Here is a 19,129-nt window from a genome sequence, read left to right as displayed (position 1 = left end):
GAGCTTTTTCCTCCAATAGAAGCCTCGATGTTCGCGAAGTTTAGGCGAAATCTGTGAAACGGTTATCGAGATATTTTGGGATAAAGTTTTCATGGTTAGGAATACGGAAACAAAAATGGACAATCTTACTGTTCGGCTGTTTTCTAAGAAAACGAAAAGCTTTTGACATGCAATTTCACCTCATAGTAGTTTCAATCTTTTTAAATAAGTGTGTGACAGATCGTGGAGATAACTCCAGCCGATTGCTTGATTAGTATGTATCGAAGCGCTCTTGTTAGCGGTTTTGTAAACATTTTGGTCTTCTTTAACAAATTAGCGAATAATTTTTAAACCGCTTGACAGATTTTTTTAAAAATTTAATATTCTTAAGATTAACCTTCCTTTTTTGTAACCTTTTAGTTTCAAGAGTATTGATGTATTGTAGGGGAGTAAAATAAGGGCTACAATTCGCTAATATTTTGTCAGAAATTTAGTGTTTACAAGTGAGAGCCTCTCATTATTCAGGGTATTGTCTCCAACTTTCATTTTCACGTGAACAGCAGTAACCAGCAATGCATTTAAAATATGCAAAAATGCTAGCCATTGTTGTGCATGAAAATATGAAACTTGGAGGCAATACCCTGGATAATGAGAGGCTCTCACCTGTAAACACAAAATTTCATATTTGGTCTAGTCAGATATGTGCCTGGGGGTACTCCCTATAATGGCCTTCACGGAGAGGCTATGTCCAGACGGGGTACCTTTTACAGGCTTCAGGGATATGAAAGGGTAGGGTAAAGTATAAGAAAGAATAGGGAAATCCGCTATCATTGCGGTCTGTGAAAGGACCTAAAAGGGCTGACAGGTGCATTTTACGGCTGTGAAAACCACAGGAAAACTTCCTCGTTTACTGTGATTTATTTATATTTAGAAGACGGTGCATTTACAGCAGTTAAAAGGGATGTAACGTTCTTTATACTACTACATGAGAAATTTCTGCAATTTGATTGGTTTAGAGCAGTGGTATTTCAGCTTAATTTGAAATACCTACATATGAAAATTACAAACCTTTTGCAGGTAGTAGAAAAACAGATAATAGCATGATTTGTAGTGATATTTGGCATAAATACCACTCGTGATATTTCAAAATTCTCGTGAAATTATACGTATAACAATTTTGAAATATCACTCGTGGTATTTATGCCAAATATCACTACAAATAATGCTATTACTAATACAAACAAGGTATGTGAAAGGGGTACCATTTGTCAATAAAAGATGCGAAGGGTGTACATTTTCTGTCAAAAACGATGTATGACGGCATTGCGTTCCCGGTTTGATCGTTAGAAAGAGTACCTAAATTGCATCATCCAAAGTTCAAATGCGCAAATGCCCAGAAACAAATTATCAGTTTAAACTAAAGTATTGCTTTGCGTATTAGGTTTACAATTAATAAAGGTTTATGTTTTAATTAGTGTTTGTTTTCTCCTTTAATATGGTGTCATATATCGGGTTTGGACCTTAAATAGAGCATCAAGTTTCAAGCCATTACTACCAAACGAAAGCGATTTCTCCTAAGAATTAACAAATTTAAAACTGTCGAGACGAGTACGTCAACATCAAAGTTTCCATGGCGTCACATTACGTCATTGTGTAAATGTGGGGCGCCTCCCCGCCCCAGTCACAGGAAGCCCTAGCAAGCCCGGTCTGAATGGATTAAGATTCTATATCTAAAACAAGACGCCCTAACGGCGTTAAGTCGAGATTACTTGGTTAGATTGATTCGATAAGAAATGAAGAGGTCATTAATTCTTAAGGACAATACCAATTTCAGCACTGAAGCACACGTACCAACCCCGCAGTATGGCCAATACCTTACGCATGCGCACAGCCATATCACCCCGGCATTGGCAGCTATGGACAGCTGTTTTGTCCTAATTAGGACTCATGGTATAGCCCCAGGCGAGGTAGACGTCTCACTTCCATCGACCCAGCTGTTCTATGAGTCCTAATAAGGAAGAAACAAGTCTCCATGAGCCATGTGGGGAAGGAGGAAAAAAACAGCCCGCTAGCCTCAATCCGTGACATTAGGGGTGTGTTCCTTTGAGAAGATCGGGATCAGGATCAGTGATCCAAGATCACTCGGATCATGGTAGATCAATGAACCGATGAATTCACTTTGGACAAGGATTCATCGGTTCATTAGCCTGCGAGCAAGCTCTCCTATTTGGGCAAGCAAAGTGTGCCTCGCGAGAACGCGCGAGCGAGGGGCCGAGGAAAGGAGTTCCTCGGCCCCTCGCGGCTCCGCCGCTCGCTCGCGCGTTCTCGCGAGACTCGCTTCACTCGCCCAAATAGGAGAGCTTGCTCGCAGGCTATCGGTTCATTTGATCTACTATGATCGATCCAAGTGATCTCTGATCACTGACCCTGATCCGGATCTTCTCAAAGGAACACACCCCTAATGTCACGGATTGTGGCTAGCTGCACCGTAATTTTTAAGGAGTTATTATAACTCCAAAATTTGAGTAAAAATTTTAGGTACAGGATAACCCCCTTTTTGGGGTTATTTTAACTCCTAATTTAACTCCGAATTTGGGGTCATTTTTACTCCTGAAAAAGAGTTCTTTAAGTTTTACTCCCAGTCTGGAGTTAAAATCACTCCGAAATGGGGTCACTTTTACTCCTTACATGGGTTGCTTTTACTCTTTTTGGAGTTAATGTAACTCTGAAAGTGGAGTAAAACATTTAGGTACAGGATAACTCCTTTTTGGGGTTACTCAGGTAAATTAAGGCATGGGCCTCAAGTTGCCTCTCTTCAAAAGTGAGGGGGTGGTCTATATCTAAGAGCTTTAGATGAAGAGACATAAAACTTTTCCAGCTAACCACATTTCTAGTTTGTGTCAATTTTGTGCTTTAAATTTGTGCTTTAAATTAGGTCACGTGACCTCCATCGGCTGAAAAAGCGTGTTCTTCAAACGGCAACAGTTTTTCGTGTGTTTTCAATTATTTTACCGGTTGCATAATGTTAATGCCGTTTAATGTATTACTTCTGCGCTTGGCCTTTTTTAGATATTTGAAATCGAAGGCGTTAAGATGGGATACAATTGCTTTGGGGCACTGGGTCTAGTTGAAAAAGCCGTTTATTTTCTAAAACAGTAAAAAATTCAAAAAAGGCCAAGCACAGTCTTGTAGATGCTTGAATTACACATTGTCCTAAACTAGTCCGGTTTAATAACTCACAACAAAAAGTGTTGCCATTTTTGTTTAAAGACTTTTTATTGTTTTCTGGCCGCTTGGAGTCACGTGACAACATTTGCATAATTGAACATCACCTAATGGACAGAAACCACACATGTATGTATGGCAAAGTCTCATCTTTCTACTGCTTTCATGTTCAGAGATAGACCACCCCCCAATCACTTTTTTACTAAATCATTGGGGACCCATGCCTTAATTTACCTGAGTATTTTAACTCCTCAATATCTGGGGTCACTTTTACTCCTGAAAAAGAGTTCTTTAAACTCCTTTTTGAAGTTAAAATAACTCCCCAAAAAATAACTCCACTATAAGGAGTTAAATTAGCCCCACTAGAGGAGTTATTATAACTCCCTGAAAATTACTGTGTGGTAGTTTTTTTACTCCTGTAGTGGAGGAAAAATGTAATGTTTATTTTATTTGAACCCAAAAAACGTATAGTTTTTAACGTGGACAATTTTTGTTGGGAAAATAGCTTTCTCGTTATGGGAAAAAAATATTTCGTGGTTGACCGTCATATAAAAATGAAGCCATCGGACTGTTTTAATTCCGCTCAATGGTTAACCGTCGCTTAAAAACATTCCTGGCCGGATAGAATTCTCCAACGCAGCAGCTGACGGTAGATACTTGCGGCGTGTTATGACTGCCTTTTGCAGTGTCAACAAAACTAACTGGAAAAATTTCAGGCATCGGCATCGGTGAGATTTTACCCCAACGGCATTCTTCAACTTTGGCAGCGTAAAAGTCAAAAGGAAATTTGTGGTTCAAAGAGTGTAGAATGGCGCGAAATGGAAAGCGGACACTCAGAAAGAAAAAGAGACATACAAGACGTATGTCCCTATAACATGTCTCGACGTGTCTTTCTCCCTTTGCGTATATTTGGCATGGGGGCGTTAAATTGCAGCATGTCCAACATTTTGTCTGTAAATTATATATGCTTTTCCTTTAAAAAGCCCTTTAGGCATTTAATTAAAAAGATCTAAAAATTGCCAGCAAATGAACACGAGACTCAGGCTTTTTTCAGCGTTGTTTATTGTTTACCAGTCAATTACAAAGTCTATGGCCTATTCTGATCTCCAGCGAGAATAATTTACCTTAAGCAATTATCCTTCTGTAGACAGTTTTTCCGACTGTCAAAGAGCACTTAAGAATATGTCCGCTGGGCTTGATAGATTACGACTTCCGTATTAAATTTCTGCGAAGAAAGGTCGTCTTTCATGTTATATGAAGGAGTTTATTTTTGACGCCATGGTATTTTTGATGATGTGGAATAATTTTCCCCAGAACAGTTCGCTAAATGGCCGTTATATACAGAGCTTCACAGGCGGAGTAACTCCATCTTTGCTTTTGGCATGCGTGGCTTTCATTGGAGTTGTTATGTTGTTGGTTGTATGCAAGCACGCTTATGGTTTTCAAAAGAACCCTGCTAACGTCGCTCAAGACTTGGACGTGGAATCTAGCAGTGACGAATCAATCTGCCTTGACGCGGTTCCACTGAGGAATTTTAATTCTTAAAATTCAACTTAATATATCTTCGTCTGCGTATACAGCTTAGTACTACGGGAACTTCGCTACATGACAAAAAAAACTTTAAAAACTGGAAGCATTTGTTCATGTTGCATAAAAAAGATACTTAATTTTCTTGTACATATCCAGCCGTTCGGTTATGGAAAAGAGAGAAACAAGGGAATTTTTAATCCGTGACATTTCGAAATCAACATTTTGTGTTACGCTCATGTGGAAGACAGTTCTCATTTTTTTGTTTTGGGTGAAAAATATATGAAACGATTGCCGCCGGAAAGATTTAACATCATACAGTGGCTGTGTGATATGGCCAATGAAAAAGGCGTTTTCTGACAAAATTTAGAACCGATTATTTCACTCTTTTTAACTTTGCATTTAGAAATTAACACCTTATATCAGAAATAACAAGTCAGTCTTGAAATGAATGAGTTGTCGTAGGGAGTTTTAATTTTCCGGGTATAAACAGGATTTTTAGTCAGCAAAATCGCGTCGTTCTACCTCAGCTAGCGTGCGACTCTGCGCATCGGATCAAGTCCTGCGTTTGCCATTGTAGTAATTAAAAAAGAGCAATTTCATAACCGGTAAATAATGAATATGATAATGTAACTGTAGAACTCAGTAAGATCCTTTAAACATAGACATTAAACGTACTTTAAAGCTAGACAAAAAAAATTGAAACTGAATTTTAATCAACGACACTCGGTGAATAATTACTCACGATCGCGGGATTGCAGTCTGACTCGATAAACTTTAAGTGGTTGTTATAATTTCACTTCCGCAGGCCGGGGACGTTTTAATTTTAAGCTGCTGAGAAAGCCAAACTGCAGGTGAGTGCGATATGGAAGACTGACTTCCGTACACGTATGTCATGGTCAATCTATTGTGCCTTATTGACACTAAATGGTTATTAAACCAGGTTTTAAAAAGCAGACACGGAAAATTGGAACACAGATTTTTCACACAGAATTCAAATGAAGTTCAACATGCTTTTGTAATTTACACTAAATTTGCAATCGACTTACGTCAGTAAACCTACGGAAGCCCAGGGGGGCACATAGTGATTTCGTTTTTATTTTTCACGTTTCCATTTTTGTTTTGAACGTTTTGATTTTCACTTCGCCATTTTGCTTTTCGGTTGAGATTTCGGTTTCATTTTTTACTTTTCCTTTTTCGTTTCTTATTACCTTTTTATTCTTATCGATCTATTTCGTTTTACTCGATCTATTTCGTTTCACTTTTAAGCTTTGCTTTGACTTCTCAATTTTCCTTTTTTTTTTCATTTATTTTCAGTTTTTGCTTTACTTTTAAATTGTACAGTGAAAAAGAAAACAAAACCTAATTATAAACATTAAAAAACGAAAAACACAGAGTAGACCATCATGCTTTGCTGGAGGATCAATATGGCGGATCAAGGTGTCCATCCGGCGGAGTGCGGCTTTGTTGACCATGTTTGCCCAGGCAAAATTTTCAAATTTTACCTCCATTGATTGTTCTGAATCATAAACTGTATTTCTTTTCAACCTACCTTTTAATTCTTCTATTTAAGCTATGGAAATGGCGTTTATCGACTGGATCAGAAGGCTTGGATTGGAGGTACTAATGCATGTGCTGTAAGCTAGATCGTAATCGCGTAGACTGTGAATATTGAGGGGAAGATATTCTTTGAGCATAATGGAGCGATCAAAGTATGGGCATTAAGTTTTTAACACTTGTCGGCTCTCAAGATCATATAGATTTGGAGTCACGTTTATAACTGACGGCGAAACGTCACATTCACCCAACGTCTGTCTTCTGATCCAGTCGATTTACCCGATTTCCATAGCTTAAATAGTAGAATTAAAAGGTACGTTGAAAAGAAATACAGTTTATGATTTAGAGCAATCAAAGGAGGTAAAATCAGAAAATTTACAAACATCAATCGTCAACAAAGCTGCCCTCCGCCGGATCTGCCGATGGACACCTTGATCCGCCATGTTGATTTTCCAGAAAAGCATGATGGTCTACGGTTTTGGTTTTGTTTTTTTTTGGGTTTTCGTTTTTAATGTTCATAATTAGGGTTTGGTTTTCATTACATAATTTAAAAGCAAAAACAAAACCTGGAAAGTAAAACGAAATAGAGCAGTAAAAATAAAAAAAGTTATAAAAAACAGTGAAAAAGTAAACCGAAATCTCAACTGAAAATCAAAATGGCGAAATGAAAATCAAAACGGAAAAGTAAAAAATAAAAAGCGAAATCTCAACCGAAAAGCAAAATGGCGAAATGAAAATCAAAACGGAAAAGTAAAAAATAAAAAGCGAAATCTCAACCGAAAAGCAAAATGGCGAAGTGAAAATCAAAAAGTTAAAACATAAAGGGAAAAGTGAAAAATAAAAACGAAATCACTATGTGGCCCCCCTGAGCTTCCGTCGTAAGCAGCTGTTATGATGAAAACAATTTTAACCCATGTTTGACTAAACAGCCTTATAACATGTTTAAGCTTTGGTGTGAAAACAATCGTGGTTATAAACTAGTGATAAACAAGTATATGGATTAGCATCATAACTTGTAAAGTCTTTCAAAACGCTAACCAATAAAAGTAGAGACCTTAAAGCCGTATTACAAAATGCGGCTTTCAGTTCTGTTATATAGGTAAGGGTTTTGAAAGGCTTTGCAAGTTATGATGCTAATCCATCTACTATTTTACCACTAGTGTACACCATGATTGTTTTCACATTATGCTATATTTGGCTTATTCTTCTTATTTTTTGCTAGACACAAGATATTGGATTTAGCGCTCTCTGATTGGTTGTTAAACAAAGCGGAAGCAAATAAGTCAAAGATTAATAACAACAAGTTCAAACTTGGAAATAATCAAAATAAAAAACATGGACTGAGAAGGGAAAAAGGCTACAGCTGAAAAAGGACAATAGTCTGTTAGCTCTTATTCGTCTCCGCTTTAATTCCAAACAAGTGGTTTTGAACACAAAATGCAATGTTTTTTTTTTCGATTTTGTAAATGTATCTCTCACACACGAAAAAGTGGTAGCTAAGCCCAGCACTACTGCAGAACACTGTCCTATAGCTTTGATAACTTAACTGTACTGATAGAAAGGCAAAACATGATTTATCCAAATCACCCACAAGAGGAGGGAGGAGATCGTGCGGCCCACGCGCTCTCGTGCGCCTTCAATTCCCGAATACTTTTAGAGCAGGGATTAGCACAGCCAGTTAAAGCACGGCTTTCTGTGCTTAAAAAAATACAGCTCTGTTAGAAAAAAAACATTGTAACAGACTTTTCCTTGTTCATCAGGCAATATTAGCATAAGTATAACCATCAATAAGAGAAAAATAACCTGATCTTTAATTTTCTGCGCCTTCGGTTTTCCTCCGGAGTATAATTCCGTACATATTTCTCAAAGCTCCTGGACGAGATGTCAGTCAGTGTGCGTCCCTTTTTTCGGGTCAATCTATTTAAATTTTTTTAATATATATATTTACCCTGGTAAAATCTCCAATTTGATATAAAAATGCAGTAATTTAGCAAATTAATAGCAGACGTCTGATGAAATACAATTAAAAGAAAAATATATACCGCAAGCAAAAATAAAATTGATTGAGAATTTATTTTCCAAAAGTTTGACTGATTGTATTTTGTAAACTAAAGAACAAATTGTGCAAGGATGTAGTTTCTCACCGAGTTGATGATGGTGATTGAAAAGGTGACCAGCTGCCAGGCAGTCTAAAAAACATGGAAATGCTTTGTTCTTTAGTATTTTGTCTAAGGTAAAACCTTACTATCAACAATCAAACTTACTCTTTTAACAATGACTGGTTAACACTGCATTGTAGACCAAGCTAAGGGTTTTCTAGCTTCTAAATGCAACTTTTTGACATCACAATCTTTTTGCTGTAGTAAAATATCAACCTAGTTGAAAGGCTATGTTCTAAACAGCTCTGACTGTTAAAAAAAATTGTTTCAGATTTTTCCTTGTTCATTAGGGAATATTAGTATCAATATAAATAATGACTATTATTAAGGAAAATTAACCTCATCTTTATATATATAGCGCGTATTTTCTGCCCCTTCGATTATAGCTTTTCCTTCGGATTATACTTAATTCCGTCATTTTCTCAAAGCTCCTGCGCGTCACCAGGTATCAATGAATGTGCGCTGAGTAAATATTTATTCAATTTACTTAATTTATTTGGCTGAAATCTACGTGAGGAGTGATAATTAAAAAAATTTTAGCACTGCTAAAGATATATTTGGTATACTATAATCAGTTCAGGGCTTAATGAAATAACATAATAAAAAACGGCAATTTAATTTGCCAACCCAAAACCTACACTTAGAGGTAAGGATACGTTTCTGTGAATTTAGGAAACCTGGCAATCTGCATCAGATTCTTCTTTGGAAAACGTCATTTCCATTAAACTGTTTCGGCAGATCAAAGAAGACGGCAACTTTTAGTAGACAATGGAACAGAGCGGCGGGACTTTTCAGGGTCACGGAATATATATGGTCAATTTTAAAGCAATTTTGTTGGTAAACGATTGAAAACCAGCATCTATTTTATGACTACATTATTATTTTAAGAAAACTATAAACTAATAGTCAATTTTTAAGTATCGGTTTTCCAGATTCCTAGCTGCTCAGTGGCCCTTTAATTTCTAGCTCTTTCTTAATGAAAACGGAAATTTTCCTCAGACAAAATGAAAAAAAAAATGAAATTCTCTATCAACTGAACAAAACGACTTCCAAAGAAATAAAATAGAAAGAGGAAAAATTGATATTCTATTTTCAAGAACGTCAAACCATCTGGAGCACTTCGCAGAGTTAGACATCGTGTCTGCTTCAAAAAGCACATCGTAAAATTAGCTCATAAGCAAATACTTAGTCTTCATCCAAACGTAGACGAATGTTCTTGTTTGGAGAAAATGGCTTTTTTCTGACAGAAGGTACGTACGTACAACTATCACTTCTAATTGCACGCAATTGCATGCACTAGCTCTTCAGAAAGCAATTGAGTGTTACTCGACAACGGAGTGAAACCTTCAGATCAAATAACAAATAACACCATAAAACAGTGGGTGAGATGACATGCAGTCTTTCAGGTTCACCACCACAAAAAGAAAATTATTTTCACGAAACAAACCAATGAAAATCAATCGCTCTTTTGTATCAATGGAGAAGACGTCTTTCCAGTAAAAAAATAAAGTAAAATAAAAGGACTGAAAAATTTAGCTGTGATTCAAAACCGTCTTGAGGTTGTTCACGTTTATTTGGAGGAAGCGGCTTGGCGAGATGAGTTCCTGTTGACAGAAGGTACCTACAACCATCTGGTTGCTATAATCAGCATCAATTCCATCTCAGTTTTACCAACTGTGCTGTTGAATGCTCTGGTGATATTTGCTGTCGTAACAAGGAAACGTTTGCGAAATAAAGCGACAATCCTTCTGGCGTGCCTGGCTGGGGCGGATCTTTTGACAGGGTTGGTGGGACAGCCGATACGAATAGCGACAGAAGTGCAGCGAATATTGAAAAAGGGGACATTTTGTAGCGTTTTGGAAAGAGTAAGCACTTTATCCTTAATATGGCATAAGTTCGCGAACTTAACTCATCTTGTGTTAATAACTGTTGATAGATACATTGCTATTAAAAAACCATTAAGGTATCGAGATATTGTTACAACACGGCGAGTAACTGTCGCTGTGCTTTCAGTGTGGACTTTTGCAATATTTGTGGCAATATCAGAAGTTATCCTTTCTGCAGTGAACAGTAGCGCAAACATGTACAATATTTATTTAACCATGTGGGAATTAGTGCTCATCACTGTTACGGTGTTACCTCGATTTCCATAATTTCCATCATAGGAATGTACTCGTACATTTTCTCGGAAACCCGACGACAACAAAGATCTTAAACTGAGCATTTAAGCGCGGAAGAAATTGCTACAATCAGGAGAAACAACCGAGCGGCAAAAACCCTCGGAATCGTCCTTGGTACGTTACTTGCGACATACCTGCCAACAATAATATTCATTATAATGTATTATTCAGTGAATCTAGAACGGCGTGTTTTAAACTGCATCGCGAGTTGGGTGGCAACGTTGGTGATGTTGGGTTCCCTGTGCAATCCCCTTGTTTACTGTTGGCGCAAGGAGGAATTGCGCCAGGCATTTTTGGAAATTCTTCATTTAAGAAATCCAGAAAACAACCAGTCACAAGAAGCGATAGAGGTGCAAGTCATTCAACCAGCTCGCTAACATAAAAAGCAAAACAAAATGACTTTTTTGCTGACTAAGGTCCTCTTTTTAATTGAATACGCGGACAGGAGACGCGAACTATTTTAATCCGTCGGCCTATCAACAACTTAATTCAGTGAACACAGATGCTTTGTAGACGAAGGTTATTTTCTTCTAAATACAACTTTTTAAAAGCACAATCTATTTGTTGTTGTAAAATATTAGCCTGTCTGACGGGCTGTCTGTATGGGGAAGGGGCGAAAAAAATCGCGAGGAGAGGAAGGGAAAGGGTGAGAGCCTGAAGACAAACTCCTCGCGATCTTTTCACCCTTTTTTTCCCAAACAGAGAGCCTGTTCACAGTGCAGGCCAATGAAATACCGACCTATTTGTAAGTCTGAGAGGTAAACGCTTGGCTGTTAAAAGACAACCTTGTTACAAATTTTTCCTTGCAATTATTCATCACAGTGTTACTGTGAACCTAAGTAACTGTCCGAGTAATAAAATAAAATAAAATGGCTTATACTTCGATTTTCTTCCGAGTATTTAAACCCAGTTCATGTCTATCGGAGCTCCTGGGCGAGTTGTCAATGAATGACAATCAATCAATGAATTAATCGTCAGGCGTTGAAGCGTAGGGTAATAACGCACAAAACGCCTGGCAGTTTGGTATCTAGCAGTTGTTCTTTAAATCGAAGTTGAGGTAAAAAGAAAATACCAGATGTTGAGTTTGTAGTAGCCAAAAAAGACCGCTTTATCCACTGGGTTAGTGGGTACTGTATACTGAAGGAAAAAGCCAAATTCGTTATAAATATACATACACATATAGCAACTAATGGAAGAGTTCCAATGAAATACAATTGAAAGAAAAAGATACCACAAGGGGAGGGCCAAATAAGGCGATTCAACTTTCTTAAGAGCAAAAATCAATTTAGTGTTTCAAAAAGTTTGAATTGTATTTTTCCAACTAAGGAACACATTGTGCAATAACAAAAGTACAAGGAAAATCAAGCGGCATTGTTTCGCCCGCTGATGCAACCTCGTACACAAGCAGACTCTGCTGGTTTTTTGGTCAGCGGGGCAAAACAAAAGCCAGAAGACTATGGGTACGAGATTGCCGCTGATTATGCTGCAGGTCTGAAAAGGTAAAAACTATTCTCTTTTTTGACCAGCTGCCAGTCATTCTGAAAAAAAGGGGGAAAAAATTTGTTCTTTCTTATAAGTAACTGTTATCGATAATGGCTCCTGTTATTATTAATTTTTTCAGTACATTATAAAATCGTATAAGCTTTGTTAAGCATTTTTAAGAAGATCGCCTTAAATCAATAAACTAATTACATACAAAAGAGATGGCGCTAGAGTGAGACTTACTCTGGACAGCAGTAGCATTTCTTAGATTGCCAGAGTTTTACTCTCTATAGTTAAATAATACAATTGGCAATCAGCATTAGTACCGATAGATAGGCGGATAGTCCTAACAGGCTACCCAAGGGTTATGACGGATGAAGGGGATGACGAATTCTTTCTCAATTGGATCTTCAGTACCCACCACGCACTTAACAAAAAGAATTGGTAGTGACACTAAGGAAAAGGTAGCGATAGAACACTGGAAGCGATGTAATCAAAATTTATTCGAAGTGTATGTTGAGTAAGTAAAATCATTTTACAAAGCTCAGTTTTCTCTTTCTGACCATCTGGGTCTTGCGTTGTTTTAACACACGCACTCGTACCCAACCCTCCTGAGTTTGAAATTGGGCCGTGTCTGAAATAACGAACGTCTGCAAAAGCGGCAGAGGTCTGGTACATAGTCATACATCCAAGCGCAATGTGACAATGTGAAGCATTAAATAATCTAAGAAACCAGCAAAAGAATGAAAAAAAATTCCCAATTGCAAGGAACTTGAATCGAGGAATATGACTTGAGGGTTGGGTTATCCGCCCTTTGAGGACATGAAATATCAATTTCAGCCTGTCACAAGCCTGGCAGCATTTAAAATGTTCTTTAAGGTAGAATAGCGTTAACAACTTCTTAATGGACAGACCTCCATAAAATAGGCATTTAGAATTGTTGCCTTTCATCTCCTCATTTTCATTGAAATAGTGTTTGCACCTATGATGCCCGATTTTGACAGACACTAAATGGCTCACTCTTCCAGCCTGTATTTAAGACTCCAAAAAAGCAGAGGGAAGGTATAGGCTAAAACCACCTTCTCTGTCTCCGAGATTTTAAAATAAAATTACACATTATATGTTTGTTTCAACATTGTTCAAGTTATCCAAGACTTCCCTCAAGCGGTCCGTTTCTATACATAAATATTTTTCAGCCGCGTCGAAAATGTTAGAGTCTCCATGAACATCCGTCCATTTCTCCCTGGCCGCCTCTTTTGACGACTTACTAAGTTGATATCTGAAATGAGGTTTCTCATCAATTAAAACTTCCCGTAAGAGCTCAGCAACTTTCTTTAAATCAAGTTTTTTCACTGATCCCTGCCGTCGCATTTTCCCAGAGCAGGAATCTTGGTATTTTTTTGTTTCGTCATCTGCGTTTTCCATTTTCGAGCGGATCGAAACTTGAATGGTCTGCGCTGTCTTTTCTTCGCCTTTGATCATGCTTGTTTCGATAATGGAACAGCTGTGGGGAAAAAGGTAAGTTACACTAGAATCATTGCTAAGCCAATGCGCATACTACCTGTACATTTCTTACAGCAGAGCCTAAACAAACCACCAAACTACTCAGCCAGTAAGGACCTACATTTTCCCAAGTTGGCCTGAACAGGTTCTTACAAAAATGGTATTAGCACAAATTTAGGCTATTTGGGTTTGCCACTAAAACTGATTTAAAATTGCTATAATAAGAACAAGTAAGGCACTGATCACATGAATTTCGAAGCTCTCCTTCAGAGTCACACATTTATGTTTTACATAAAAATAAGAGCCTGTTCCAAACTTTGGGCTGAACAGGTTCTCGTATAGAGGGGGTCTAAATGGCAAATCGTAGCCTAACAGGTTCTCAAAACCTAGGTTCTTAATTGCGGGGTAGTACCGTATTGCTTTAGCCAATCAGAACAAAACAAAAAAAGGCCGCAGATGACTGAACCAATCAGAAGTGGTAGTAGCACATATAATTATCCGGGAGCCAAGCACATGAAAGCACGTGCAACCAAGTGGCTTTGGTTGTCACTTGTGATCGGTCAATAAAGGAGAAGAAGGTTATATTTAGTCAACAACTCTTTGATCATGAAACTTCGTCTTAGCCAGGCTTTTCCCTTAGAAATTAATTCGGAGGATTGTCGGCTCACTGCTCCAAGCCGTCGGAACGAGGCTGCGTGATACCAAATTCTGGGCGTCAAGGGTTTCGTCAACCAGACGTGACGTGAGGCCTTTTCCCTTTTAATATGCCTCAATGCTACCAGATTTTCAATTGATGTCTTTTTTTTTCTGATCTTTTATAGCAAATTGGGCAAAACCACTGCCCCGGAGTGCGGAAACCCACATCCGGTTGACGTGCTCTGCAGCAAACACACCTTTGTTTAAGATCAAATAAAATCTTGGTAGGAGGGAGAGGGACTTTATATAAGCCTTTGCACAGACGCCCCAAGGGGAGGGGGCCGTCTGTACACAGGCTAGTTTATATTGCCAAAGGCAGTTAAGACACGACGAAGTTTTTTATGTGCATGTTAAATTGACCCTGGAATGACTGACCGGAAACGAAGTTCTCAGGGGCCAGTGTAATCTTTTGATCAAGTCGGCTCAAAACTATTTCTCTCATTCAGACTGAAGGTACTTCACTATTATAACGTAGGCAAAGAACATGGAAACGTGGTTATGAGGTCACAAAATGAGTGTATCTAACCCGACGCGTCCGACAGGAAGCTAGATGGGGTCCACGAACGGGATATTCATCAGCGAGAGCCCCAATGCACTTACCGTTCGAAACACCTCCAGAACCATTTAAATTCGGTTGTTCTGATTGGCCAAAAGTCCAAATGTCAGAGGCAGGAAATCAAAATGCTTCCTAAACTAGCCGGTTAGGATTAGTTGCTCAAGAGATTTCCCGTTCTCCCTTATATAAACTATACTGAATAATAATAAGCGCCGGTGAAGGGGGCGTTTTCGAAAGTCCCGTTACCTTTAATTTTCGGGCTCGAAACCAAACTTAGAATGAGTGCTAGCTGTTGCTAGCTCACAAAAAAATAAATTCTTTAAGGTATAGTTTTGTTCTGTTGCTTTCAAATCTATCAAAAGACTTTCAAAACGCTCGATTTTTAATGTAACAGGTTAGCAAAGATTGAACAGCTCCCCGAGACCAGACCCCTTTCCCAGTGACCTATAGGGTGCTTTTAAAAGCAACGACGACGGCGACGGCAACGAGAACGGGTAAAAGCAATAGGTTTAGATTGGCAAATTAACAACTCTGCACGTGCATCACGCGTTTTTGTACATTTCTTTGCCGCCACTGCACGACTACGACGTTAAAATGACTAATTTCACGTTTTGTCGGGGACGTAAACACAAGAGAACGACTTTCTTTTTTCTTTTCCTGAACAGTCTGATACAGTCTTTTAGAACTAAACTCCAGAAAAATCAGTTGGCAACATTGACGAATAGAACGAGATGGGATAAAGCTTGAAGTAGGGCGAGTTCACTTTTAAAGTGACGTTAATTTTTGTAGCGTTCGCCGTCCTTATTGTTTAAGCTCCCTAAAGCCCTGGTAACTGAAATACCGAGACCTGTATTTCAATTCAGTTACCAGAAAGTTCGAAAAACGGGTCAGAGGTCTCCGTGGATAGAAACTGCCTATAACTGAGAAATGCGGTCACTTACTAGATGTTAAACGCCAAACATTCTGGTGCAATACACTCCATAAATCCTTCTACTGCAAACTTGGAGGCACTGTAGATTCCGTGGAAAGGAATGCCTTGAATTCCAGCCTGGTTACTCATGATAATGAGGCGGCCATCCCGCTGCTTTTTCATTAACGGTAGAACAGCTTGAACAAGTTTTATGACCGAAAAAGTGTTCACATCAAATATCGTCTTTGCTTGGTCGACGGTATGTGTTTCTAGCTGGCCATTTAGTAGGACATTCGACGTTAACACTGAAAATAGAAAAAAGAAGAGAGAACCCATTTTTTACAGACTAATGGCAATTCAAATTTTAATTTCAAAAGGAATCTGATGACTCAATTTGTTATTTGCACAACATTGGTATAGTTTCCGTGTGGAAGAAAAAAAAGACAAGAAAGAGTTAAAGTAAGCAATGAATCAATATTGCTAACCTTTAAAGTTGTAAAAATCATGTCCTAGTCCTAAAAATTCACCAAAAAACCGCAAAACACCCCTTGATGACATCTGTAATCCTACCGTTAATACCCGGTACTCTAACTTGAATTCAAAAGCGTATCATTGCAGTAGTAAAACGACAAAATTTTAGAGTTAGAGACACAGTAGTCCACCGACACTATACATTATTCCGTGCTTTATGATTCTCATTCTAAGTGAATGACCTAATTCAGGCTTTTACCGATCATTATGACAGTTATGAGGGGTTTGAAGAGGTGTAGCGGCGAACGTATGAAAATCAAACAGGGGCTCAGTTGACCGCAAAATTTGTCAAAGCATTGAAAGCTGCTTACAAACGTCACTAATTTAAATAGAAAAATTACCTTCAAATTACATGTGGAAACACTGTTTATTGACATCCGAAAAATAAAAACACCGGCCAAACAAATGTCGCGAAAACGAAAACGTGCGCGGGAGATCGAATCGGAACGGAAACGCGGCTGTTTTTGCGTGACCTCGCCCTAATGACCCAGATTAACAGATTACAGATTGTAAATAATTCAGAAATAACTCTTTTTAAATATAAATGCGTTGAGCTCTCTAACTGAATAGATGAAATCGCGATTTGGTGAATAAATTTGAGTTCAATCACCACTTTAAAATAAATTTTTTAATTTTACATGATTTTATAAACGGCTTCTGAACAATTCATCAGCCGGAAACTAAAGAATGTAATACGACTTTCTGGTTGAATGCGTGCCGAAAATATTTTGTCTACCTTATGTTTTCCTATCTTGCTACCGAGACTAAAAGAAATGGAACGAAAAACAAATAGCTAGGACCTGGAGAATAACTTGATCGAAATGCAGCAATGAGGAAATAGATTGTTCCACTGGCGAATGTAAAAATTCCGAGTTGGAGAAGTCACACTGCTGTCAGACAAAAATGGAAACAATTTCCCAGCAACTTTAAATGACTGCATGCAGTTAATTACCTCATGCAATTTAGTTGTAACAACAAGACTCTTTATTTATCCACCGAGGGAATATAAATGAAATCGATTTTGCAAGCACACGGGAAAAAATCGCGCGCGCGAAAATAGAGTCCGAATGTACAATATTTTAAAAACTCACCCACGGCATCTATGAATCCGTCGTTTTCCATGATCTCTCGGAGAACCCCTTTGACCGATTCATCCGAATCGACGTCCATTTGAAGGACAAACAGGGTCTTGTTCAGAAGATTTAAAACTCTTGAATCAGCCAAGTATTCGCTGCTAGCCAAGGACGGCATTGTAACAAGTACTTTAAATTTGCCAAGAGGGTCTTCGGCCAGGTGAAGGGCAAACGAAAGATTCATTTTGTGTGAATAGCCCGTAAAAAGTACAACTTTCGGACCAGATGTTTCTTCTTCCTTCTGGCTATGGATACTCTTCCTTTTGGACTTAACAGAACTTCGCTGTCTTTTAAAACGACTCTTTACACCTCCCATCTTCACTAAACCAGCCTTAAACCGCGGTAAAGCGGGGCTAGTCAGCTTTCTTAGTATTGTGTGCACTTGAGTACAAGACAGATGCCCCCTGCGGAGTTAAGGGTGTGATAGAATACAGCTTGTTTTTCTTTTCATTGACCATCAAAGATTAAAAACACTAAGTTTTAAAATGGCCCAATAGCTTTGCTAATGGTCAATTGTGCAAAACGAGAAATGTCATTGAACAAGGGTTCCGTTCTCTTTATGACTTTTCCGCGCTGAATAGAATTGTTTACAAATACTTTAACTCGTTGACACTGCCAATGCGTCAAAATTAAAATGAATGTAATCAAGAAGTCTTTAATTCGAGAACTGACGGGAAGAAGAGTAAGGGTCAGACTAGTCACGCAGTGGTAAGCTCATCTTTAGAATTTCAAAAAAGTCCTTCCTCCAATTCAATATGGCTCGACTTCTCGCGACTTCGTCGGTCGCTTGGCCGCTTCACAGCCTAAGAAAGCTCGCTTCGCTCGCTACGAAACTCGTGAGGTCGACTTGAAACAAGTCTAAAGTGAATTCTGAAGGTCAGAATGCGCGATGACCACCTCATAGCGCAGTGAGGAATGGGTCTGGAACGGGTATTCCCGGAACCCGGGATTTGACGAAAATACAGTGCGGAATTCGAGAAACATTAACGGGATACAGAATCGGCTCCTGGATACTAGGGTTTTGACTGCTATCTAGGAAGCAGGATTCGCCAAAATTTGGGCAAGGATGCGGGAATGGGAAAGAAAACGATATTCGGGATAGCGATAAAAAAAGTTCAGGATTTGCGAGAATGCAGGATAGGAATTCCTTTTCAATCTCAGACCCTATTAGGACAAAAGAATGTGGCCATTGTATAGTGATGGTACAGTTTAACATCCCGGGGGGTACTCCCCTATAAAAGTGATGGGGTTGCTCGTCGTACCTTTTAGGGGTTAAAATTTGTGGATTGGTAACGCTTAACGGTACTAAAACCTAAAATGACTGATTAGGATAAAGATTTATGGCAATACCTTCAAAACGTCCTTGAGAGAAGTGTTTAAAAGTTATCTTTATTACTATTAAAAGTGGCAGTGCCAGTCAGGTTATATAATTTGTTGTTGTTGAATTGGTACCTCTTTGGGGTGGAAAGGATGGAATTTGGGACACGCCCGTAAAACAAGATTCTGGTACCGTTAGTATTCCCAAATTTTCCGACGAACACCTCCGTCACTTTTACAGGGGAGTACCCCCGGGCTTAACCCGGGACGTGGGACAGATCAAACCCTCCGGGTCCAGGGTCCAGGGCCCAGTGGGGAATTATTTAAAGTGGTCCTGTACTAGGGGATAGGGGGACCCAGGGAGGGCGGGATGA

General features: G+C 38.7%; 1 protein-coding gene across 1 annotated transcript; it reads right to left on the bottom strand.

Annotated features, from left to right (window-relative positions):
* Positions 1-12,592: 12,592 nt before the first annotated feature.
* On the bottom strand, positions 12,593-18,108 carry LOC140950200 (retinol dehydrogenase 8-like). The gene is made up of 3 exons (XM_073399400.1): positions 17,397-18,108; positions 15,806-16,079; positions 12,593-13,613 (listed from the first exon to the last, which is right to left on the bottom strand). The coding sequence occupies exons 1-3, from the start codon at positions 17,752-17,754 to the stop codon at positions 13,226-13,228; spliced, it is 1,020 nt and encodes a 339-aa protein (XP_073255501.1). The 5' UTR covers positions 17,755-18,108; the 3' UTR covers positions 12,593-13,225.
* Positions 18,109-19,129: the final 1,021 nt, after the last annotated feature.

This window comes from Porites lutea, chromosome 10 (assembly GCF_958299795.1).
Source record: "Porites lutea chromosome 10, jaPorLute2.1, whole genome shotgun sequence".
NCBI classification, from domain to species: Eukaryota; Metazoa; Cnidaria; class Anthozoa; order Scleractinia; family Poritidae; genus Porites; species Porites lutea.
This window is presented reverse-complemented; position numbering and strand designations above follow the sequence as displayed.

Excerpts from the sequence above, each read along its gene's own strand:
- LOC140950200 (XM_073399400.1), bottom strand. The coding sequence starts at position 17,754 with ATGGGAGGTGTAAAGAGTCGTTTTAAAAGACAGCGAAGTTCTGTTAAG. Across the intron at positions 16,080-17,396 it reads CGGATTCATAGATGCCGTGG|TGTTAACGTCGAATGTCCTA; the intron begins GTGAGTTTTTAA and ends TTCTATTTTCAG. Across the intron at positions 13,614-15,805 it reads TGTTTGGCGTTTAACATCTA|CTGTTCCATTATCGAAACAA; the intron begins GTAAGTGACCGC and ends TTTTCCCCACAG.